The 25,179-nt window shown below is 37.0% G+C and overlaps 2 protein-coding genes across 2 annotated transcripts in view; both read right to left on the bottom strand.

The window, feature by feature from the left end:
- Tmtc3 (Transmembrane O-mannosyltransferase targeting cadherins 3) overlaps window positions 1–25,179 on the bottom strand; it is a 586,368-nt gene that overhangs the window by 519,182 nt on the left and 42,007 nt on the right. The gene's annotated exons all lie outside the window — the stretch shown is intronic.
- The window catches only part of twin (CCR4-NOT transcription complex subunit 6-like twin), a 77,948-nt gene that overhangs the window by 43,337 nt on the left and 9,432 nt on the right, over window positions 1–25,179 (bottom strand). The window contains exon 2 of the mRNA XM_089099612.1: window positions 2,466–2,534. Within this exon, the coding sequence (XP_088955738.1) occupies window positions 2,466–2,502 (37 nt within the window). The 5' untranslated portion in view covers window positions 2,503–2,534. The remainder of the gene's footprint in view (window positions 1–2,465; window positions 2,535–25,179) is intronic.

The following is a 25,179-nucleotide window of genomic DNA, read 5'->3' as shown; positions in this document are numbered from 1 at the left end:
TTCGTTACATAAAAGTCAAGTCAAATCAAGTCAAGAGAAAAAAGTGCTTCATTCAATGTAGTACGTGCTATACTGCAACACATGAAGAAATAGTGCTAAAATAGTACTTTCGTGCTACAGGTGGCAACCATGCCGACAAGTACTGAATTAGTTTGCATAGATTGAAGACGTGCTGAAACTTCGCTCACAGTCTAGCTGCTGGAAAATAAAGCAACGCTTTAGGCATCTCTTGGCCTTAATGGAATATTAAACTGCAATAGCTCTAGTTCGTTCATCAATGCTTAAAAATACCAATAGCTCTGAGTAATTTTTCGACTAATGATTGACATATTAAAATCAAAACCAGCAATGAGCTTATCCTGAATTTTACCCGCTGTTTGTTTAGACTTATCGCTAAATTATTTTGTTATTGTTGTTATTTATTTATCGGTCGCACAATAAATCATCAAAAATTAGAAAACCTAATCCGATGGAAAATCTTCTATTTAAGTTAAAAATTTCTACGTTGGCCTCAAATACTGGAAAAAAGTTAGCATTTTTGAGACTAAAGCTATGGTTTCCTAGAAAAGCGGTGCCATTATTTAGCGGCCGTCATGTAGTGTTTAGTGATCTCAATAAAACGTTGTCTACACAAACCATCCGAGCAGATTTCTTAGAGAACGTCGAATGTCACCTTAACGTCAAATAGCGGCGCTTCTAGTTGTATGACGGTCGTCATAGCGGCAATAATCTGTTGTGGGACGTTTCCCACATGTAGCACTGACCATTTTGTTTAAACATTTTGTTAAGAATTAAATAATTTTGCCAAAAATCATGAAGCTTTGTAAAACATCAAATAAAAAGAGTAAAGAGAAGCCAAGTTAAAGTAAAATTTGTGAAACACTATCGAGACAACACTTCAAAAATCAGCTGTGTATAGCACTTAAGTTATAATTCAATTGTCAAGAAAAAAAAATTCATTTAAAAATAATACTGTCATTTAAAAACTGCCAGTTGTATTGTGTATATTAAAATCCAAGTATACTCATCATCCAAGTATACTAATAAGGCTACGTCCAATTCGTCTATTTTCCTCCAGTGCACGACACACCGCTCGAGTGAGTTTCGATGGGCTAGAGCGGAAGGTGGACTAAGGAGGCCAAGACTGCAATGCAAAATGAAAACCATGTTTAACCTTGCCTTTAGAATGTTTTTTTTTCTTTATTTGCGCATGATCTATGATTTTTAAATGCCTTTTAAAGAGTCACTTAAAAGTAAATCTTTTGAACCCCTGGTCTCAGCTGCAAACGACTCGCGGCACAGAAAACACATCAAGTGATTGGTTTATTTCATGCTTGACTCATTGGCTCCATTCGTAGTTTATCTTGCAAACTGACTCACACCAGTAATACCATCTAGTGTCAGTTTCTACAACTTAAGATCCAGCCCAAGTTTTTTTTAGCCCTAATGAACGAATCTGGATGCTTAGAAATGTCAGTTGAAAACATGTAATGTAACTGCACCGCCGAGAAAATTTAACAAGTTGGTTTTCCGCGATTGTCAGGATCAAGACCAAATTCAACCTATGCGCGTAGCAATGGATGTAGACTGCTCGTGGAACACATTGCTTTTTCCGATTGATTTCTGCGGTTTTGCGGATATTTCGCTTGCATAAAACTAGGTGTCATCAGCACTAAAAACCGAAATAATATAAAACATAACCAATTAAAAGAGAAAAAGGATAAAATCAGAATTAAAATCAATAAAAACAATAAAAAATAACCAATATATATATATATATATATATATATATATATATATATATATATATATATATATATATATATATATATATATACATAAATGTTACTCCATGATCAAACATAGCGTAGAAAATATACAATTAGAGAATGCCTTTATAACACACACACAAAAAAATAATGTTTTTCTTGGGAGAAGATGAATATTTTGTGAAATTCTCATTGGTCTCTTGAAAAACCGAAGGGCATTAAAAGAATTTTAAACATACAGTAAACTTAATCTAAAAAAATTTGTTATTAATATTGCAATTTTTCTGCCACAATGCTGCAAAGTATTTCGAAATCCTCACAGGAAAGTGTACTTTTGTCATTTTTGCTTTTTAGACTTTAAAATCTAAGGAAAACTAATGGTTAAACATATATTATGATGGAAAATACAAGGTTAAAAACAATTCAGCGCCCTAGAATCCGAATGGTGCAAATCCCCCCCCTTCCCCGACGACGAGCCTGGGCATTTACTGGCTTCTGTATGTCATATATCATCAGTCAATTCAGTGTGGTGACAATTATAAGAGCTGCACCTAATTTGATAATAAAAAGACAATGTGCTCTTCTTTGGAATGGACGGGCTATTAAATGTTCAACAATTAAAATATGTTTGTTTGGGTCCGTCAAGTCCAGATATAATAAAGCCTTCAGGTAAATATCAAATAAGTTATGACTTACACGTTGATTTTGATCTGTCAGGATGACCAAGAGGCATCCAGACCCTCTGGGGAGGCTGAGGCACAGTTACTGAAAAAGAAAAGAATTTATTGTGATGTACCATTTATTCAAATCCCTTGAACTTCCTGCAGCGCTTAATGTTAAAACGCCACTGTGATTCAAGATGCATATGAAGAACCTTGCCGAATTTTAGATATTTCGAATTCAACCATATTTACAAATAGATTTTACGTTAAAAAAAAGTGGTAACTAGTTCCGGGTCCATCTCCACATTTGACCGTAGATGATGAATACCATTGGCCTAGGGTCCTAGGCTACCTGACGGACCACAATGATAAATTTATAGCAGGCATTTGAAACTCGTTCATCAGAAAAGGGCACTTTCAACTCGCTAGTTGCATTTCGAAAAAGCTAATAAGGGTCCTAGGCTACCTGACGGACCACAATGATAAATTTATAGCAGGCATTTGAAACTCGTTCATCAGAAAAGGGCACTTTCAACTCGCTAGTTGCATTTCGAAAAAGCTAATAAGAAGAAAGTAAATCTAATTACCGTTACATTGCATTTAATATTGCATTAGCATTGTAGTTGTAAAAACAGTTTATATTAAGACAATACTTAATTATAGTAAATAACATTAACAAGTAAGCAACAAAATATGTTCGTATTTCATCAATCAATTTTTTAAAAAGCAATCCATTAGTAATATGGAGGTTACAGGCACAGACGCGGCAACATGATTTGACCTTTTCTTTTACCTACACATAAGGGCATGGAAGTTGGCACTGCTAATCCAAACACAACAACCACCTGACACTGCGGAATCTGTAAACGTAAATTATTAAGGGGGTTCGAAAGCTTAAAGAATCACCTTTTCTCGTCCGTTACAGTTTTTTTCAGTTTGTGTGGCCAAACTATTTAGAATTGATTGGGCGGTCTTGCAATAACTTGTAGAGCTTGGATAAGAGATCTGAATAAACGACAGAGAACTAAACCGACAGCTACTTTCCTGGAAATCTTAGAAATTACATGTAACTTCTCCCATTTTGGGCTGGAGATAGATATATCCAGATTATTGGAATTTAAATAAATAGATAGTCTTAATTTTGTTTTTAGATTGAACAGAGCAGAATTTGCTTTTTTAAGTTCAAAAAAGGGCAGTTCCTAAAAATATTCTAGCATCAGCTCAATCAAAAATTCAAATCAGCTCAAAGGAAGTATCTTTTGAGTAATGTAACCGCTTGGGGTGTTCCCTGTTATACTACCCTCATTGATTGAAAACCTTGCCGACATAAGTTACATATTATTTATGCCGTAAGTACATTGAATTGACAGTGTTTTGCTTTACAATTAGTAAGGGATTATACGTTTTCTTTATTTTAAACTAGTCTCTCGTTAGCTTTTCCAGCAGTTGACAAATTTAAGATCCCCAATTATTTTTTACCAAAATTGATTCTTGAGTTCCCTGTGATGCTGGGAAAATTCACTAAGGGGCCCTTTGTCTTTAAGACAGTCAGCCCGCGATCAGACTCGCAAAATGATTGTAAGGCATAAACTCCCCTAAGAGCACGAGGCAAGCAGATCCCTTCAGTCTGTTGGATCGAGTTACAGGTGGATGCAATATAAAATTGACTATGGACAATAGAAGTGGACTATTGGATAAAAGTTAAATTATGGACTTTGGAACTGTGTATGTTATGAGTGTCGAGCTCAGGATGATTTCCAGTATGCTGAGGTGGACACACATAAGGTTAGGACGATTACAGATAGAAAGTTTCAGCTCGATTATCTTAAAAAATCAAGTGTCACAAAAAAGGAAAAAAAAACTGGTCAAGGTAACCAAGGAGTTGCTCTGAACACGTTAAACAGACTAGTCAACACCATTTCTACAGTTCAGCATGGACTAGATTTCTCTACTCAAAATCCAGGTTCAACTACAAGAGGAAACAGCAAAACAAGCCCTATCGCAGGCAGTGTGTACGACAAAGTTAGTCAAGCATGAAGATTAAAAATACATTCAAGGTTTAATAGAGAGAAAGACAGAGACCAAACAGAGAAGGGATACAGAAAGAGCAAAAAACAAGAAGAGAAAAGGAGTAGCCTAATTCTGTTTCAGCAGCTGGTTAGGCTAACCTATATGTGGAAAGTAGGGACGGCGGCGTCGCCGCCGAGCCGCAGCCCTCAACACGCGGCAGGCTTCTATATATGGATTCTCATTATCGCTTGTCCTCTAATCACAGACAATTTGAGACAATTCGCTGTCTTTTCATACTGCAGTTTTTTCAAAGATATTTGATTACTAAAGCAAGTCCGATTTCTAACAACGATATCTACTATGTTTCAAACTTTTGGTTTTCTTTTTTAAGGTTTTTGAATTTTTGTAATGCCTTGTTAAAATATATACAAACATTTTTGTAATTACCAGCTATCGGGCACCAGCACTTGTCACGGGACAGGCTTCTATATATGGAATATTAGTGTTACTTGTCTTTTAACCACTCGCAATTTGCTGTCTTTTCACACTGCAGTTTTTTCAAATATATTTGATTGTTACAGCAAGTTCAATGTCTGACCACGATATTTACTAAGCTTTGAACTTTTGGTTTTCTTTTTTAAGGTTTTTGAATTGTTGTACTCCCTTGTCAAAAAAGATAATCATTATTTGTAATAATTGCAAATTTTCGTTTTTCGGGCCTTCCTACTGACATTATATAACTGGATGCGTTCAGAAGTTTTATTTTTCAAGGTTTTTGAATTGTGGTAATCGCTTTTTAATACACAAATATTTTTGCAATTACCAGTTGTTTGCTCTATACGGAATTTATTGTACTTTCATACTGCTGTCTTTTCAAAATTTTTTGATTATTACCACAATTCCGATTTTAACAAAAATAAGTACTAAGCTTGAAACTTTTGGTTTCTTTTTTAAGGTTTTTGAATTGTTGTAATCCCTTGTCAAAATTTCGAATCAAAATTTAAAATAATTGCAAATTTCCGTTTCTGGGCCTTCCTACTGACATTATATAGCGACCCACATATAACGTAACATTAGATCACGTAGTTTGAATTTTTCTAGTTTGAATTAAAACATTAGAATTATAGCTCAGGCACCTTCAATATTTTTGCTATTTACATAATAACTTTAGCGATTCTGAACTGAACTTAAAATTTTTTCAACTTTTTTCCATGTCTTAAAAAGATATTGCTTATACTTATAAGAAAAGAAATTCGGTAATAATATATTTCTAACAAAAATTTCTACTAAGCTTCAAACTTCTGGTTTTCTTTTTTAAGGTTTTTGAATTGTTGTAATCCCTTGTCAAAATAAAGAATCATCATTTGTAAAAATTGCAAATTTTCTGTTTTTCGGGGCTTCTTACTGACATTATATGCGTTCAATAACGGGTTGCGTTCAAAAAGGTTTTATTTTTTTAAGTTTTTTGAATTGTTGTTATCCCTTGTTAAAATATAAACAAATATTTTTGAAATTACCAGTGAGTGTGACAACGTCATTGCAATACTGATATATATAAAAACAATGTCACTCACGTAATTTTTTTTTCTAAAAATTAAGGCTCTTAACAAATTAAACTTCTGACCTATCTATATCGTTTTTTTAGGCCAGAATATCCCAGGATGCAACTTTTCCCCCAAAAATATGGAGCCGTTTTCGAAATAAAATACATACATACATACATATATATATATATATATATATATATATATATATATATATATATATATATATATATATATATATATATATATATATATATATATATATATATATATATATATATATATATATATATATATATATATATATATATATATATATATATATATATATATATATATATATATATATATATATATAATAAGTTTTATTGCGCTAAAATTCCTAGGACCATGGCAATACAAAACAAAAAAGAAAACTCACATCTAAATAACTGACATTACATAAACAAGGAAAAACACAAATTACAAAAATCTACTTCTGTATTCCATTGCCAGCCAGAGATATCGTCCAAAATTCTTAACAGTTGCAAAACATTCATCACTTATTACATTCACAAGCCATTTCTCATCCAGTCTACACTCTCCATACACTTCACTTCGCAACTCACTCAATTCTTCCCACTCATACTTCACACGACCCAAACTCTCATTCATACTTCAACACATCGGGCAAATCATCGGGCTTGCCTCCTCCCTAAATAATTCCTTCTTACCCCAAGTAGTAAATTATTCCCCCTCAATTCAATAATACTTCAACTCCTCCTTTTTTGAAATTCACCTAAGCCACGTAGAGGTGCCGGGAATCAGAAATGCTTCTTTCATACTGGCAAACCTATACCCCTTGATATATTAAAATATAACTAAGTCCAATATATGTAATAGTTAGTTCTTCTAATGATCGTCTTTTAATATAGTTCATACTAGGTTGCTAGCTACCGCTGCAACCCGGATCCAATATATGCAATGGTTAGTTATCCTAATGATCTTCTTTTAATACAATCATTTACATATAACATAAACTATTTTAAAAATGTGTTTTTTAAAGGCTGCTTGGCGTAGTGGATAGCGTTATGGAATTCTATTCTGAATGTCGCAAGTTTGATTCCTGCCGTAGGCAATTTTACATATTTTTCAATTTAAAGTCTAAACAAAACTTTAATTAATAACTAATACATGAGATCATCTTGACTGACACCATTTATGATGAACTATATCGATCCTTTATATAACCAACTAACTACCACTGCCCCCCCTCCCTACGCCCATGACTATGGCTATAGTATGTTCTTTAACATAAACTTTACTAATCACATATATTAATAAATCCCATATAGTCTAGTGGTTAGGATAGCTGGCTCTCACCCAGGGAACTTAATAGTTCTTTAACATTATTCACCATCTCTGAAGTTGCTCTTTATAGTTTTTTCTTCTAATGAAGTTGCTCTATAGTTTTTCTTCTAATGATCGTCTTTTAATATAACATAATATCCATTTATAATGAACTATATCGATCCTTCGCGTTAACCCGGGGTTCGACTCTCGGCATGGGAAATTTTTGCCTATGATGATTTCTTAAGGAAAAAATTATAACTGTACTGATCCTTTATACAATTAAATAAAAAAAACAAGTTTTTTTAGCTGAAAGTAAGGAGCGACATTAAAACTTAAAACGAACAGAAATTATTCCGTACATGAAAGGGGCTGTCCCCTCCTCAACGCCTCGCTCTTTATTCCGTATATGAAAGGGGCTGTCCCCTCCTCAACGCCTCGCTCTTTACGCTAAAGTTTGACTGTCTCACAATTTTTTTTTTTAAACAATAAAAAACTTTAGCGTAAAGAGCGAGGCGTTGAGGAGGGGACAGCCCCTTTCATATACGGAATAAAGAGCGAGGCGTTGAGGAGGGGACAGCCCCTTTCATGTACGGAATAATTTCTGTTCGTTTTAAGTTTTAATGTCGCTCCTTACTTTCAGTTTAAAAAACTTGTTTTTTTTATTTAATTTCTGATCGTTTTTTAGTTAATGCAGCTTTTATTTGCATAAAAATTTTACTTTTCTTTTGCTAAATGAATGTCTTTACAAATTAACTTACGTAACTAACTTCTATATTCGTATATTTTTCTTCTGGCAAAAATTCAAAGTTGCAGATTTTTGCAGATATGAGCTTGAAACCTATGTAATAGGGTTTTCTGATACGCTGAATCTGACGTTGTGATTTTCATTAAAATTCTTCCACTTGTAGGGGATGTTTCCCCCTCTTTAAAAAATCGAGTAAATTTCCTCAGGCTTGTTGCCTTTGATGAGTAATACTAAACTTAATAAAATTTATATATTTAGAATCAGCATTATAAACCCATTCTTTTGATACATTTATTGACATCAAAATTCCGTTTTTAAAAGTTTCGATTACTATTGAGCCGTATCTCTTGTTTTTTTATTGTTTTCTTTTATTACGTATATGTTATTATGTATATGAGGGGGTTCTCCCCTTAGTCAATACCAAGCTCTTTACGTTAAAAGTTAAAAAAAAATTTGATTCACAAACCCCTGAATCACAAAAGCCGTTTAATTAGAATAGATAGCTCTTTTGAAAGCACTAAAAAAAAACTGTAGCTTAAAGAGCGAGGTATTGACTTGGAGGAGAACCCCCTCACATACGTTATAATTTCTGTTCGTTTTAAGTTCTAATATTCCTTCTTACATTTCAGTTGAAAAAACTTGGTTTTTTTTTATTTAATTTCTGATCGTTTTTTAAATAATGCTTGGAAATCCGGCGCCCCCTTCATAGAAATGTCCCTGACCCCAAAGAAACATCCTCCATCGAAATATTCTCCAGAGTCACTCCCTCCTCTAGCCCCCCCGCCCGCCCAAATCCGACCGGACCCTGGTTGTATACGTCCCAAGCACCCAGAAATACTGCTGGCAAGTCAGGCGCCCCCGTCATGGCGCTTTCCCTTCCCCCAGGAAAACTTCCTTCATGAACCGATCCTCCAACATAACCCCCGACCCACCCTTCCCTCCCACTAGCAGAAAAAAAACCTCCTGAAAACTTCTGTATACTTCCGAATAACCAATACTATATGTTAACATTGGGTAAAGTTCATATCTTTTAGCCCTCCCTCTGGGTACTTCGGGGGATTAAGTCATCCCAAAAGACATATTTATCATATTTTCGACCATGCTGAACAAAAGGGCTATCTCAAAATTTTGATCGGGTGACTTTGGTAAAAAAATAAGCGGGGGAGGGGGCCTAGTTGCACTCCATTTTTTTTGGTCACTTAAAAAGGGCACTAGAACTTTTAATTTCCGTTCCAATGAGCCCTCCCACGATATTCTAGGACCACTGGGTCGATACGATCACCCCTGGGGAAAAAAAAACAAACAAAACAAACTAAACAAACAAATAAACACGCATCTGTGATCTTTCTTCTGGCAAAAAATGAAAAAATCCACATTTTTGTAGATAGGAGCTTGAAACCTCTACAGTAGGGTTCTCTGATACGCTGAATATGATGGTGTGATTTTCATTAAGGTTCTATAACTTTTAGGGGGTCTTTCCCCCTTTTTTTGAAAATCAGCCAAATTTTCTCAGGCGCGTAACTTTTGATGGGTAGCTCTAAACTTGATGAAAGTTATATATTTGAAATCAGCATTGAAATCTGATTCTTTTGATATATCTATTGGCATCAAAAACCCGTTTTCTAGAGTTTCGGTTACCATTGAGCCGGGTCGCTCCTTACTTACAGTTCGTTACCACGAACTGTTTGAAACTTCAGCTATCTATACGACCATGATACAGCTGAAACTTACATAGTCCATATCCATAGTGAACTATTTCGATGCTTCATGTAGCTTTAATATAATTTATCTATGTCTGAAGTAGCTCTTGATATTGCATATTTAAGTTAGTATAGACTAGAGTTCGTTCTTTATTGTAATTATTTGAAAAAAACTACGTTTTCTAAAGAGTTAAAGAGGCTGAGTCACAAGTTCGAACCTTAAAACGTACAGGGATTAGGAGGTGCAGCTGGGGGGCTGCCGCCCCCCAAACCCCCGCTTCCGTATATGAAAAGGGGCTGTGCCCTCCTCAACGCCTTGCTCTTTACGCTAAAGTTTTTATTATTTAAAAAAAAAGAGTAGTAAGAAAGTCAGACTTTAGCGTAAAGAGTGAGGCGTTGAGGAGGGCACAGCCCCTTTCATATACGGAAGCGGGGGTTTTGGGAGCGGCAGCCCCCCAGCTGCACCTCCTAATCCCTGTACGTTTCAAGGTTCGAACTTGTGACTCAGCCTCTTTAACTCTTTTTTTTTCAAATAATTTCTGCATGTTTTTGTACAGTTTATTACTTATTTAACTCTTTAGAAAACGTAGTTTTTTTCAAATAATTTAAAAAAGAAACTGAGTTTCTTTTTTAAACTTTAAATTCAGTACATAAAAAACTTTATCTGACAGGGAATCGAACCCGGATCTTCCGCCTGACAGTCAGGAGCAGCGACCATTGTACCACAGAGACACTTGTTATATTATTTTAGTCTCTCGTATCTATTTTTGACGCAAGCAAATCCCCACAAAACTTGATATTTGGTTTTTGGAAAATAGGGAAGGAAGGATCGGACTGAGCTGAAATTTTGAAGATAAGCTCCCAGGCCCCAGAAAAGCTCATCCTCTAAATTTCAGCCCGATCAGACAATGCTAAAGGGGGGCTGTGGTGGGAAAAATTAACATGGGCTCTTATAGGCAAACGAAGTTTTTCGTAAATCTAAATTCGGGGGATAATTTTTTTGGTCTGAAAATATCAAAAGGCCCTAACAGGTCGAATTCCGCTTCGAATGAGTCCTCATTCACCCGGATCTGTTGCCAACTGTGGCCTGTAGGCGTGGCTAATAAAAAAAAAGAAAGAGAAATAAACATTAAGTGGCTATGTTGGTTTTTTGGAAAACAGGGAAGGAGTTTCGAGGATAAGCTCCCGGGCCCTAGGAAAGCTTAACCTCTAAATTTCAGCCCAATCGGACAACGTTAAAGGGGGGCTGTGGTCGGAGGGTCGAAACATCCGGCCCACATTTACCCATGAAGATAAAGTCGGAGGGGAGTGAAATTTTGCACGTTTCTTAGTTGGAGCCTAGGCTACAAAATACGATCACCGCTGTCTCTCTGCGACCGCTAGGACCAGAAATCGCTTAACATTGTGGTGGGTCGCCTCTTTAAAGAGGCACAAGTGTGCCTCCTTGATGGTTGCAGTAGAAGCCACTTTTCTTGATTTTCAAACCAATATATTTTCCTTGTTATTCAAACCAAGGAAAGGTAAGTTTCCTATCTAGGGGTTCCAGACACGGCCGTTCTAATGGTGTACTTCTTGTTTTGGTCTAACATAATTTTACAAGTACGACCATACATTTTCCTTCCCCATCTCCTCATGTTTATATTTACTACTTTCAAAAACTTAAATACCAACTTCGGCTGAAATCAAGCAGCCTTTCTGAAATATACTGTAATAAAATACTTACCGTCTTTTGATTTTGAATTTCTATATTGCAATATTAGCCTAGTAATTACCAAGCTCAGAAGCCCTTGAAAAATATATGGTGTTTTTGCTACCGAGACAGAGTGGCGGTCCTGGCCTCTCTCGTGCCCGGAGCAAAATCTTGATTAGCGCCCCCCCCCCCCGTTTCTAAAATTTTTCAGGCCAAATTTTAACAAAATTTTCTATTTATTTAAACCTGACTTTTCTTACTTTAGCCCCAGCAAAATTATTAATTATTTCGTCCCAACTGATTTTTGTTTTTATTATTAACGAATGGGTCACAATAAAAACATACAAATCTCAATATAATGCTAACAAAACAAAACTGCATATAATACCAACATATCAAAATAGGTCCCGACGCATATTAGCGTGTTCGGGATGACCCAAAAGATTGCTTCTGATTCTTCGCGTTCTATGCTAATTAACACTAAATCCTTTAGTCGGTCCTGGCCCATAGTCAATCTGATCTTTCTTACTAATTGACGTAAGTGCTGACCCCCCAGCACCAAAAAAGTGACGGCAGCTGTGAAAAAGTAGAAAAATGGATGTGCTTCTAGAGTCAAAGGGATTACAGCAGTGATGCTGAAGACATCGCTTCAAGCCTGCATAACTATTTCGACTCTTCTCCTAGAATTTTTAAGAGATCGGACCAAGGGCGTACTTCAAGAAGGGCGCTAATCTGTGACAAATGGAGGGGCATTAGCTTAACGTCTGTGTCTAGTAAAATACTAGCCGCAGTCATATTACAACGCCTAAGAACATCCCTAGACTCATACCCCAGGGAAGAACAACACGGATTTCGACCTGGTAGGTCTTGCTCTGATCTTGTTTCCATTCTTAGACTAATGGATGAGTCCAAGGATTGGGACAAAATAAAAGAATATACATTATCTTCATCGATTTTGAAAAGGCATTCGATAGTGCTGATCGAAAGATTTTCGGGAAGATTTTGAATTACTACGGAGTACCTGATAAATTAGTCAGGATAATAATCGCACTCTATGAAGATAGTGAATGATGTGCGCGCAGAGAATATTGGGATACTCTTCTCTTCAAGATAATGTCTGGTGTCAAACAGGGATGTGTCCCATCCCCATTCCTGTTTGTTTCTTTTATGGACTACATTCTAAAGAAGCCTTCAGGCTCTGGAGTGAAGATTTGCAACAAACAAATCTCAGACCTGGACTTTGCTGACGACGCTGTTCTACTCAGAGAAGCGAAACAGCGACTGCAGCTGCTACTCAACGCCATAAATGAAAAGGCCGAACAAGTGGGGTTACACTGAATGTCAGTAAGACAAAGACCATGGCTACATTTGACTATCCGCTGACACAAAAAAGCAAAGATAAAGTAATTGAACAAGTCAATGAATTTAAGTACCTTGGGAGTTGGATTGATTACAATGGTGAAATAGCTAACGAAATCAAGAGGAGCATTGGGCAAGCTACATCGTTTTTTAACAAGTTGAAACCAATCTGGCGCAGTAGCCTTTGAAAAGAAGCCTTAGAACAATACTGAACATATCGTGGCAGAAAAAGGTCACGAACATAGAAGTTAGCGGGCGAACCAGTCAAACCTTTGAGACGCATGAGATGAACGAACCTTGGCCGCGTTCTTCGTATGCCAGAGGATCAACTCCTATGTACATTTTATAAGTTGCACAGTGAAGGGAGGCGGAAAAGAGATCAATCGAGAAACACCTTGCGATGGCAGTATGAACAGGATCTGAGGAGAGGGGAGATGTCTCTTTAACCACAGTTGGAGGATGTCAGGGCTGCAGCTCATCTCCGTGATATCTGGCGAGGATTCGTAGACGCCCTATGCGCAATTCCTGGCACTCGAGGATCTATGGTCGAAGGTAAACGACCACTCATTACTAGCCACCGACACTGCAATCGCTAATAATATTTGATAGGCAATTCTTAAGTTTCCGACGACCCCTTCTTCTCTGTATTGCACAATTAATTCTAACACATTAATAGGTTGTTTTTTTTTTTTAATGTGTCGGTGTTTCATTATTTTATATATATATATATATATATATATATATATATATATATATATATATATATATATATATATATATATATATATATATATAAATATATATATATATATATATATATATATATATATATATATATATATATATATATATATATATATATATATATATATATATATATATATATATATATATATATATATATATATATATATATATATATATATATATATATATATATATATATATATATATATATATATATATATAATATTGGAGTTCCTAGAACAAATGAATGGAATCTAAATCATCGCAAAGTTTTACTTTTATTGCCCTTACTTTTATTTTCAAGAAATGGTAATCAAGGTATGGAAAAAAAATGTGGATACAATTGTACTTACTGCCAACTGCACCCTCTACTTCATTTTAATAAAAATAAAAAATAACTAAATGATTATAACCATGACATTTTTTATTAGAAATTGTGCGCCCCTAAGATTTTTTGCACCCGGAGCAAGTGTCCCCCAGCCCCCTAAAACCACCTCTGTACCGGGCCTCCAGTAAATCCCCCAAGACATTTTTTTTAAGAATCAAAATTTTGAGGTATCCCTAATGTTCCAAATAGTCGAAAGATCAAATAATTGTGCCTCCAGGGGGGGGACAACCTGACCCCTGCAGTCCCTGCAGCAAGGGCCGCAAATAATATAAATTGCCAATTTTTACACATAGGTCTTATAATGGAAAAAGTGGGCTTGTTTAATATTGGGTGTGCGATTGGCTCAAAACTTTCTTCGAGATCATTTCTTCGCAGCAAATACATTCTAGTCCAAAAAGGGCCCATAGTGAGAACTTTTCCAACAGATTGGAGACCACATCTTTAAACCCTTCCCCTCTGCACCTCAACGAAGTCAAACATCGAGTTCCAATTGCCCACCCCTCAGTGGCGGATCCAGGGGAGGGCGAGGGGGGCACGCGCCCCCTAAAATAGTCTAAAGTAGTATAATTTACTTAATCAACGCAAGTTTGCGTTAATTAAACTTGCTACTAACGCAAGTTTATCGGACCAACCTATTTTGCCCCCCCCCCAAAAAAAAAAATCCTGGATCCACCCCTGCACCCCCTCCCATCCCCGTTCCTATATTCCCTGAAGGTTTCAAGTTGAATTGCAAAGATGTGCCCAGGTTATTGCAGATACGCTGTTTTGATGACCTGGCAACACACAGTGTTTTTTTTATTTGCCTTGTTACTTAACCGTGAATATATATTATGTCCCACAGAGTTTTATAGTACAAAACATCTAGACAGATAAGAAAACACTTTGAGCCCCCTCCTCTCTCACCCAAAGTAAAAACTTAAGGCCTAATTTGCCCCCTTTACACTCCCTGGTAGTTTCAACCTGATGCCCCGAGCCATTCTAGAGATATTGCAAATACGCTATTATAACAACCTCGTACAATATTGCGTGCCACATAGCAACTTTTGATTCTTCAAAGTTATGATTATAAAAGAGAAAATTACAAATTTCTGCTCATTTAAAATTCATTTATTAACCTGTAATGGTATCTGTTATGTTTACGTTTGATATAGCTATTCATTTTCAATTTCTGTTAGTTTTGGGTTTCATTTATCCACTGACAGTTCTTTTTATTGTTGTGAAGTTTTAACGACTTTTTTTCTCCTAGTCTTCGGTTTTAATATGGCGCTTTACCTTTCATTGAAAAACTTCTTATGTTGGAAAACATTTTTCTTTTCAAATAAATCATTTACAAAACCATACTGACAAGAAGAAAAAAAATATTATTCATAAGAAAAGAATTCAGCCTACTTTTATAGTCGTTTGAAAACTTCAGACTTGAAGATTAATTGAATTATAAAATAACTTACGGGCTTAGACAGTGTTTCCAAGACAACTCATTTTTGTAGGCTATTGAGTCAGGACTTTCACCGAGACCAGACCAAGAATCTTTACATGATCCCCAAATTAAACAAGGTGAAACATGTCCACCGTTTCTACTAAATCTTATGTGTGAGAAGTTCGTCAATTGCACAATTTCGAGCCCTTGCCCCTGGGACAAGGCTTGAGCCGTCCTAGTCGACGTTATTGCGCTCCTGAGTACAAGGGGTTGATGACTCTGTAAGCTCAGCCAGAGGTGACCCAGCTCTAAATGGGTACCTGGCGAAATTTGTTAGAGAAACAAGAGAAGCGTCAGATGATTTGCCCCCAACCACGCATTGCACTCCCGATCAAAGGCAGCAAATCAGGAGATCGACACCTGTGCTAAGCAGACCATTGGTTAGCATGCAAAAAAGTGTAAGTTTTAAGTAGCCTTAGTGGGTGTATGGGTTACCCCCCCCCCAATTGCGCATTTATTTTTAAACCTTTAGATTACTGTGAGGGAAATGGTTGTCCCAAGATGATTCAACGCCATTTAGGGCTATGGAAGGAGAGTGGGCTCCCCTTCCATACTTTTTGTGACTGAAGGTGTACTATTACTTTCAATTTTCGATAAGGTATTCCTTCTCCTAATTCTCAACGGTCACATCTTCTACACAAACTAGCCGTGGAAAATAAATAATACATGGGAGACATATCACCCTTTACTTTAGCTGACCCAAGTGAAGCTGATTTTCTCTGTACGACAATAATTATACCCTTCTATTATTCAGCTACCCAGCTGTTGAAAGGGACACGAAATTCTTTTTAATCTAATAAGGTACCCAACCAAGAAAAAACTTGCCCAAAAATGTGTTTTTTCTATATTGCCCCCCCCCCCGAAAAATCTTCGGATATTCTCCTTCATACTTGGACCTTTTTGTGTAAAGCGCCTTTTGAAAAGACAATTTGGTTCTCTACATAAGACAAGTTTTTGCACTAAAAATGTCATTGATAAAACTAATAAGGTTAACATTTTCAAGATCTTGAGAATTGGGGTGCATGGTAAAAAAAACTGTGAATACGGCTACGTGGCAAATACTTTTGTAACCCAATTTATAAACCAATCTAAATGAAAAGCGTCAGTAAACATTAGTGATCTATATCCGTCATATTAAAAGACCATGCTTTTGCTCTAAAACATTTTTATTACTGGTTACTAACTACAAAAGACTCCGCCAGCTTAATAACGAGGAAGTTATAAATTGAGCTTGATCCAACTGACACACTTTAAACTATACATACTTTCACCCAACGTGTCTCGCTTGACATTCCATTTTTTTGTAATTTTTACCCGTATAGATTCCACACGTATATGGGATTAGGCTAATTTCAATTGGACGAGTGTTCCCAGAATTGGTGCATACCCTAAAGGGGGCTATTGGTGGTCTTGGGGGATTTTTACCGAACTATAAGGACCTAAGAGTAATTAACGCATTTCAGCTCAAAAAGGCTACCATGATTCACTCTTATTTTTCCATGTCATTGGCTGGTTACTTAATGGGCCCAGGGATTTCCCCACAGAGGAGGGGAGGGAGGCTAAAGGGCTGAACTTTCATCCCTTTAAAGGACTCATTTCAACGAAAAAGTATCCTAACTACTAAAGAAAACCTTGGTGACACGGAACCGAAAGCCCGCTGGCGTACATACCTGCCTTCTCCTATTTTTGGTTATTTCCCGCCATGTCCACACAAAATGTGGACAAGTATTTCAATTAGTTACACCACATGCTAAGAACTTGACGCTCAGCCAATCATAACAACTGATGAGTCGCCACTTAACTTCTCGTCTACTAAAATTCTTAAGAGACATTTCCACTATCCACCCCCACCCACCCCCAACCGTACCAAAACCGAAAATTTTGCTGGAGGCGTTGAACCTCGAGCCAAGTAGTACAAAATAGGCGGGCCTAGGTGTTCATTCACCCTCCCCCCCCCCCTGTAAAACACCTATCTGGAAAATCCCCCCCGGAAAATTTACCCACACAAAATTGAGGAGCTAAAGAGAAAGTACAAAATAGGCACCTCAAAATATCGATCAGTTATCCTAAGGGGTAAATAAAGGACCAGATATCAAAAACAGTTTTAGGACAGAACCTGGTTGGTCTCCAATCACTTTAAACTTATAAAAAAGGGACTAGAACTCTCGATTTCTGATCGAATGCGCATCCTCCGAAGTTTCTACGACCACGAGAAAGAGGTGAGGATGAGGAAGGGGCAGCTCTATACGGAATAAATTCAGCTCATTTTAGGGTTTAGTGTTACTCTTTACTTTCATAATAACAGCGTAGACCAGAAATGTTCCCAGAAATCAAGAGGGATTAAATATCAATTTCTATCTCCACCCTCCTCTCTTCTCTTCCTTAGAACTAATTCTGCAATTATCTAAATTAAATAAAACTTTCAATAAGTTTCCCCCGGGGACGATCGTACCAAACCAAGGATCCTAGAAAATCGGGAGAGGGGCAATTCAAACAAAATTTAAAAGTTCAAGTGCCGTTTTAAGTGACCAAGCAGAGTGGAGGGAAACTAGGCCCCTTCCGCCACCCCTTCCCCCTCCCCCTCAAGGACATCCGAATCAAATTCTGAGATGGCCATTTGGTCCATCATAATTGAAAGCTCCAATAAATATACCTCTGGGGATGACAAGGCCCCCATAGCCCTTAGGGAAAGGGTTGTAAGTTTTGCAATTTTTCCATTGTTCATGGGGCTAGACGTCTACCACCCTCCTCGGAAAATACCCCCTGTAGAAAATACACACACCCCGCGGCTGGTTGGTCTCCAATTACTTTCGACTTGTGAAAAATAGACCAGAACTCACAATTTCTGATCGAATGAGCATCCTCCAAAGTTCCTACGGCCTTAAGGCGGAGGTGGGGATGAGGAAGGAGCAGTCCCACTCGTACACAGAATATTTTTAATGTCTAAACAAATTTCACTGTATTAGGTAAATTCCCTGTTGGTCTACAATTTCAAACATTTCCATATAAGGGCTTTAAACCTCTACAATGGGGCTCTCTAATTGTTCTATGGTTAGGGCGGGGACGAGATGGCTCAAAGGGTTCATTTTGATGCCAAAACCAATTCTCATTGAACCTTCAGATAAATACAGAATTAGTTCTAAGGGAGAGACGAGGGGAGGGTGGAGGTAGAAATTGATATATAATCCCCAGAGCAGCATCCATGCCTTTTGTTTGGGGGCTGTTTTTATCAAGGGAGAGGAGGGGGGTAAAAAAAACTTTAAAAAACGCATAAAAATAATGAAATTGATTTTTAATCCCTCTTAATTTCTGGGAATATTTCTGGTTTAATCTGTTATTATGAAAGTAAAGAGTAGCGTTAAACCCCGAAAATGGGCAGAATTTATTCCGTATAGGAGGGAGACTGTCTCTTGCTGATCTCCGCCTCCACCTCCGCCTCGTGGCTGCAGAAACCTAGGAGGGTGTTCATTACGTCAGAAACTAAGATTTTTTTTTTTTAAGTCAAAAGTGATTGGAAACCAACCAGCCGCGGGAGGGGGGTGGGGGTAAAAGCCGGCTCCCATTGCTTAAAGATAGTATTTGTTATTGGGAAACATACGGACATTTTTTGAAAGCTCTAGTCCTCTTTTTCTAACTCAAAAGTTGAAAGGTTTGGTTGGTCTCCAAGGTTTGGGGGACCAACCAAACCTTGTCCTAAAAATGTTTTCGATATCTGGTTCTTTTATTACCCCTTACGACATCTGATTGACATTTTGAAGTACCTATTTTGTACTTTCACTTTGGCTACTCAATTTTGCACGTGGAGGAACTTTCCAAGGGGAATTATCGGGGGGGGGGGATTTTCCACGGGGGTATTTTCTGGCTCCCAAAATAGGCAACTGTGTTTTGCTTTCAGACACGTTGCAAATTCACCCTTACATTTACAATAAGTGACTTCAAAATTCAAAAATATTTGCTTTTTGTGCTTTGCTTTAGAGCTGTCTCATTGTAATATTTACAGCAGAAATGTCATCAGCGATCTCAAGGTCGTAAATGTCAATTTCAGTGCAGGTGGATTTATTTTTTGAAATACTGGAGTCCTGTAGTCGGAGTGCCGTGTTGACGGAAAGTTGAGCAGAAACGTCATTAGATGTTAATTAGCAGATTTGTCACATTGAAAAATCATAAAACATGGCATTGAAAAAAGAAAAGGGGACAAATAATTTTTCTTGAATTAGACGAAAAATATTAAGGAAGGGGAAAAGTCCACACATTCTTAATAATTGACGCAACACTCATGGGGCCGGTGGCTTCACAGATTTTGTGGAACACTAGGTTAGTTGTTTTTTGTTTACATGGAAAGAGCGATCCACTAAAAAGTGAGCCACCGTTACAAGGATGACAGTTATTCGGAAACGAATGCAACAATTCACAGGAATAAACAATGTGAAACCTAATTAACAAAATGTTCCGTTGTCACCATAGAAATTCCAACTAGTAAAACGAATTGAACTTGACGTGCATCATTCAAAAAAACACTTCAACTGCTTCAAAAGGCGAGGTGAGCCATGTCAATCAAGTCAAAATTGAAACTACCATCTTTATCATCAACGTCAGTAAATCTATCAATTTTACCGTTCCAAACACACAGCTCCAGCAATGGCATACATTTTTATGACCTAGAAGGAGCCGTCCCCGTCAGATAGATTTAATCTCTTCTAGGAAAATTGATACAAGGAAAGTTATATCAAAGTTATATCTTACTAAATTACATAAAATATATTCATGAGATTGTTAGAGCCGCTTCCGGTTTAACTGCAACCCCCCCCCCCCAAACGAATCGATATAGACCTAGGATATATACAAGAGCTAGCTGATTCTGTTGGTCAATATTGTTTTTGTGCTCATCTGTCATTTGACAGTTGGTTCATAACGCCAATAAAGAAAAAAAAGCTTTTGTATACAGCCTAGAGCTATATTCATGTATTGGGGAGAGGGCCTAAGATCAGTGGCATCAATTTAGAAATGACTACGCCCCACCTTACATTTTTTTAAACAACATGAAACGAGGTATTTACCCCTCTGTTCTAAATGAGTTTGCTTAATGTTCCATTTTTTTATATCTTCATTTAAAAAGCAAATAGAGAAAAATTCTTGCCCCCCTCCCTCAATATTTTCGTAAATTGACACCACTGGCTGGGGTGCATTTAAACTGATAGTAATTTTGAAAACCTAAAAATATTTTTTTTCTTAAGATAATGAAGTAAGAATTTGGTTCGTGTAGAATTCAGTTAAAAAAAGGGGCTAAACGGCACTGTTACCAAATAAAATGTATTTAATCCTGAAATAGGATTAAAAGAAATTTACAGGGAGAGCGGAGAAATAAATAATAATTTAAAACTCACAGTGCCCGAAGTAAATTTAGCTTCTCCAAGGGATGGCTAATTTGGAATCATTGGGTAATGTACTGACAAGCAGTAAAAAGCAAAAAAAAAGAGAACACCATTGAAGCAACAGGCCTTAATCACCATTATAGGCACGCGTAGGCTACAAGGATAAGTTTTGGCGGGGGGGGGGGGTTGAAAAAGACATGTGAATTATGTTGAAATTATAAGAAATTATCTACAAAAAAATATGTTTCATACATAGTTCAAAGACACTTTACATTCATGATTATGCACAATCATATTTGACGAAAAAAATGAGAATACTGATGATTGCAAGGAATATTCGAATTCGTGGGCTCTTTAGTCTCAAATCAACCATAACAAGAACACAAATCGTATTTTGTCCCTTTTTAAATCCAAGGGTCTTGCCTACTTTGCTTGCCTAAACCTTTACCGTGTCTATTATTTTTTCGGTACTTCCTTGTTAGCTAGTACACATTCGAGAATTTGTACTGCAAAGATCAAACAATAAACGGTTTTCACAGTCTTTATACCAGACAATTGGCTTTGGCTCGGTGGAAACTGCATTGTAGCTATATTTCAATTAATCATTAATAGTTTAGAAACATATTCTGGCTATATATTTTCACATTGGGGGGAGAGGGGGTAAAGTATAGCGGGTCCAAAAATTCTTACTTAATAATATGCAAAATAATTGTACCTAACACATTAGGCATGCAGACCCACTATACTTTACCCCCGCCCCTCTAATGTGCAAATATATAGCCCAAATTTGTTTCTAAAGTATTATATTTTTATCATACTTAGGTATATCTCATTATGCTTAACTTAACTTCAATTCTTCAGTGTGTAATAGCTAACAAGGAAGTACCATTATTTCTAATTTATATTGTACTTTTTAAAAGCAAAACTCAGAATGTTATTTATTAATTTTTTGGACTCGAGCGAAGATCTTTTCGGAAACATGTTTTTTTTTTCTTTATTCATTACTAAAAATTACCCTTGTAGTTGTTTTGTCTTTTCGTTGTCTTCACTTTTCTTTTGGGCGGGGGAGGGGGTCGTTTGTTTGTGTGGTATATATTTGAGGCGCGTGACTGAAAACAATTCGTTCGACGATAAGGTTAATTCGTTTGGAATGGTCAAGACCAGTAGCCTTTAGGATGTACTGACTATGTGTTGACTGTACTGTATCTTAAAAGAGAACTGGTAAAAAAAAAAAAATGATTTATTAAAATTTTTAGTTGGGTTTTCAGATTTGTCCACGAAAGTGATACCCATAAGGAAATTTTAAATTAAAAGTCGGAAAGGAAATTCACAAATGCATATGAGTTTCTGAAACTATTTCAAAATTTTTACAGGGTTTTAAGGATTGGGAAAACCATTTGAGGAAAACCCCGCAAAAAAAGTTCAGCGACGTTTCTGACCCCTTCCCTTATATGATTATAACTAACAGATACAAATCGGCCCACTTGTTTTATTGCTGCTCCGATTTTTTATTTTAAAAATCGTATTTTAAAAATTCGAATTTTTGATTTTAGCTGGACACGGTGACAACCTTTTGTTTTCAACTCAAGATGTAAAAATGTGGCTATATTATTAGGGAGCTAATTAGTTATTATGGGTAATAGACACATATAAGTAAACTTATCCCGGGGGGGGGATTCGTTAAAATGTCAAAACAGGCAAACCATGTGAAAGCTACAGAACAAACCAGAACAGCTGTGAAGGAGGCTGTCACCCCAGAAATCTACCTGCAAACGTGACGAAAGCTAGAATAAGGGTCGTTTAAACACATTTTATGATAGGAAAAAAAGGATAAAAAGCCTCCTGAGCCATTGCTGGCGCAGAGGGCGTCGAATTCTCGTTTCAGTTGCTGGGTCTTTTATACCGAGGCAAGTAGGAAGCCTGTCGTCCAACCTTGCGGAGGCAGGAGTGACATTTTAGACAATGACTTAATATCACTGAAAATTACTTTGAATGATGCCTGACGTAGATAATGTGTCATGATTGAATAAATCTAATCACGCTGAAGCATCAGTGGTACTTCCTTGTTAGCTAGCACCACAGTTTATATAATTATCCACTATGATCTTTCCCTATCTCACCCATTATAAAAACCCGGACCAAGGTGCGAGTGCTCCAGAGAACGTTTTTGCAGATAGAAACATAGGCGGCAACAGATCTTTTCACGGGTAGACAAGTCAGACTGTGATCTAATCGGAAACAAGTGGAAACCCGCTATTACGAATAATGCACTTTGTTGGAAACAATCGGAAACAGACTAACCCGCTAATGCAGAAAGAAGTGGGAGGAGCTTTTTGTTCGCACCGAGAACGAAGACCAGAAATGATCTGCGATAAGCTTACTGGATAATTATATGAACTGTGGCTAGCACCCACTCGAGAATTTATATCGCGAACATGAGACAATAACCGGTTTTTATGGTCTTTATACCAGACAATTGGTTTCGGCTCGGTGGGAAACTACATTGTAGCTATATTTCAATTAAATATTTAGTTGGTATTTTGGTTAGCTTAGGCTAAGTTAGGTTAGTTTATGTTACGTATTTAATATAATGCGGTCTGGGCCACCCCCCTTCCATAGTTCTTTGTTGTAGTTTGCATAATTTTGTTACTAAACTATTATATTTTCATAATATTTTGGTATATATCATTATGATTAGTCTAACTTTGATTCTTGAGTGCGTAGGCCTACTAGCTAACAAGGAAGCACCGTATCAGTTATTAGCAGGTCATCCCAAATGAAGTAAACTAAATAACTGGCTATTCGTCAAAATTAAAACATTTACTAGCTAAAATAATTTAATTTTAAAACAGGTCCACACTGGTATGATTTATCGGTTTCAGTTAATCGCAATATACTAAAGCAAAAAAGGCAACACATCAGAAAAAAAAAAAAAAAAAAAGTCCGTACCCAACGTTATAGGTCCCAAATACAAAACTACAGGGTAACCAAATAACCCAAATCGTCCCTATATTTCGATACCATCCCCATTTTTGAAACGAAAAATTTCCACAATACCATTCCATTAGCTTGAACAAGAACAAATTATCACATATTGACGGTGGTTTTCTTGACAGTTAACAATAACTAGTTCACAAGCAGGATTTATTCGAAAAGAACTTTATTTCAATATCACGATGTCCGTAAGGGGAGGAGATGATTTCAGATGAGACTTGTAATAATGAATCTCTCACTGGTTCCTTTAAGCTATGAAGTTTGTCGGCAGTAGAGGCATTCCAAATATCATTATTAGGTTCATTTATCCACTCGTATCGCTTGCCAAGGGCATTGTCAAAACCATACTCAAATGGTGGAGTCACTGGCATGGTCCAAGAGAGAGCTGATGATGAACTAGAGCCACTGGGAGGAGGAGTAGATATTCTTGACAATGTCATTAAGGAAGCAATAACATCTTCCTCAGAACTTGAAACAGAGGACGAAAACGAAAATCTTCGTTCTCTATTGGCACTAGAGGGAGTTAAAGGCGGGGAAGGATAGCCAGTAGGCCAATAAGATCCACAATTAACACCTCCCCAGGGATTAACACCATTATCATTATTTCTGAATTGAGCATAGTTTTTTTCTTGCCACACATTATCATTAAAATCTGTTTCTGGAGGATTAGATAAGTCACCAAGTCTCTTATCCTTTTTTCGCCTTTTTCGAGGTTTTATAATACGTGGTAACCCACCATCAGAGCCAATACCGGAGCCTTCATCGCTTCCACTAGATTGGTCTGGATGAACGAGGAAAGCATCACTACTCGAATGGCACACTCGAAGTGGCGTATGTTCTGGCACCAGGGCTGCATGTGAACCTGGTAAATCGGTCGAACGACTGTACACAAGAGGGTGATGTGGAGGGTATTGAGAAACACCATGTACCACAGGAGGCTGCATAAAACGGTGCATTTGAAATGGAGCTGGGCTGACTGGTGGAGGTGGCGTTCTAAACTGATTTGGTGGTGGATGATTTACTTCATGGTATTCTTGTCTTTGTCCAGAAATCGATACTGAGATTTCTGTCAAATTTGACTGTGAAAATATCGGTTTTTGCTGCTGCTGCACAATATTTTTTCCAGCATTATAATTTTGGGGTGGTTGACTTTTCTGTTTTTTTGCGGCATTTTTAGCCGCCCAAATCGATGCAGTAACCGAGACGAGGGGCATGCCAGCCCATTTTGACAGTTCATTATTGGGCAAAGGCACGCTACTTGGCGATATTATCGTGGCACCAGTTACATTAATGTCTGGTGCGGGTTTAATAACAAGCTGTTTTTCTGGTTTAAGGGTCACATTTTGGTTTTTTAATGGTTCTTTAACACGAGGCTTACCCCTATTTGAGG

Source organism: Artemia sp. Qi Xiang Cuo, chromosome 13 (genome assembly GCF_049724085.1).
Source record: "Artemia sp. Qi Xiang Cuo chromosome 13, ASM4972408v1, whole genome shotgun sequence".
NCBI lineage: Eukaryota > Metazoa > Arthropoda > Branchiopoda > Anostraca > Artemiidae > Artemia > Artemia sp. Qi Xiang Cuo.
Note: the sequence above shows the minus strand (reverse complement) of the source record. Positions and strands in the feature narration are given on the sequence as shown.